The following is a 722-nucleotide window of genomic DNA, read 5'->3' on the forward strand; positions in this document are numbered from 1 at the left end:
TGTATGTATACGTGCACAAGTTTCAGTTTGTTTTGTATTACTTTTGTATGTTAAATAAAAAACACGCAAGTTTTAAGACTGGCGCGGTATTTCTATCGCACACCACGACCACTTTCACTGGTCAGTGTAACCGCCGCCTAATTCAACACTGATGCCGCACTTATTCCTCGCTAATTCTAGACTATTTTCACACCAATCCCGCACTAATTAAACACTAATTTTAGACCAATTTCTCACTATTCCATTCCCTCTACTACCCTAGGTGGAGCACACCCAGGCGATCAAACTGGCACGCGCGCTTCTCACTCACATCCCGGCCACTCTCCCCTTATCGCTGGTCAGTGTCGTCACAGCCTGTGCCAATCAGCTTAACGAGCCCATGTCCGGCGTGTGCGTGGAAACGCTCTGTGAGATCGCCATACACGACCCCAAGACCGTGGCCTTGGCCGGAGGCTATGCGAGTGTAGTCAGGGCGGTGTTGTACGGAGACGCTGGGGATGATAGTGTGATTGCAAGCGTGTTCCATGTGCTGCTGTACTTGTACAATCTTCCGTGCACGCGCAGATATCTGACGGACGAGTTGGAGCTGTGTCTTGCGGCGTTTACGGATACAGGCTATTATATGACCCTGCCCAATGTAGCTAAACTCAAGCGGCATGAGAAAAGCAAGACGGAGGAACCTATCGGTATGTACTAAGATAGCTACAGAGGTATGATATTTA

At 48.8% G+C, this 722-nt stretch overlaps 1 protein-coding gene across 1 annotated transcript; it reads left to right on the plus strand.

The window, feature by feature from the left end:
- Nucleotides 1-379: 379 nt before the first annotated feature.
- On the plus strand, nucleotides 380-697 carry SARC_17884 (hypothetical protein; the record flags this gene model as incomplete). Its single annotated transcript, XM_014288030.1, has 1 exon — nucleotides 380-697. One exon carries the CDS (start codon nucleotides 380-382, stop codon nucleotides 695-697), a length of 318 nt encoding a protein of 105 aa, XP_014143505.1.
- Nucleotides 698-722: the final 25 nt, after the last annotated feature.

The sequence above is a fragment of the Sphaeroforma arctica genome (assembly GCF_001186125.1).
Source record: "Sphaeroforma arctica JP610 unplaced genomic scaffold supercont1.12571, whole genome shotgun sequence".
NCBI classification, from domain to species: Eukaryota; class Ichthyosporea; order Ichthyophonida; genus Sphaeroforma; species Sphaeroforma arctica.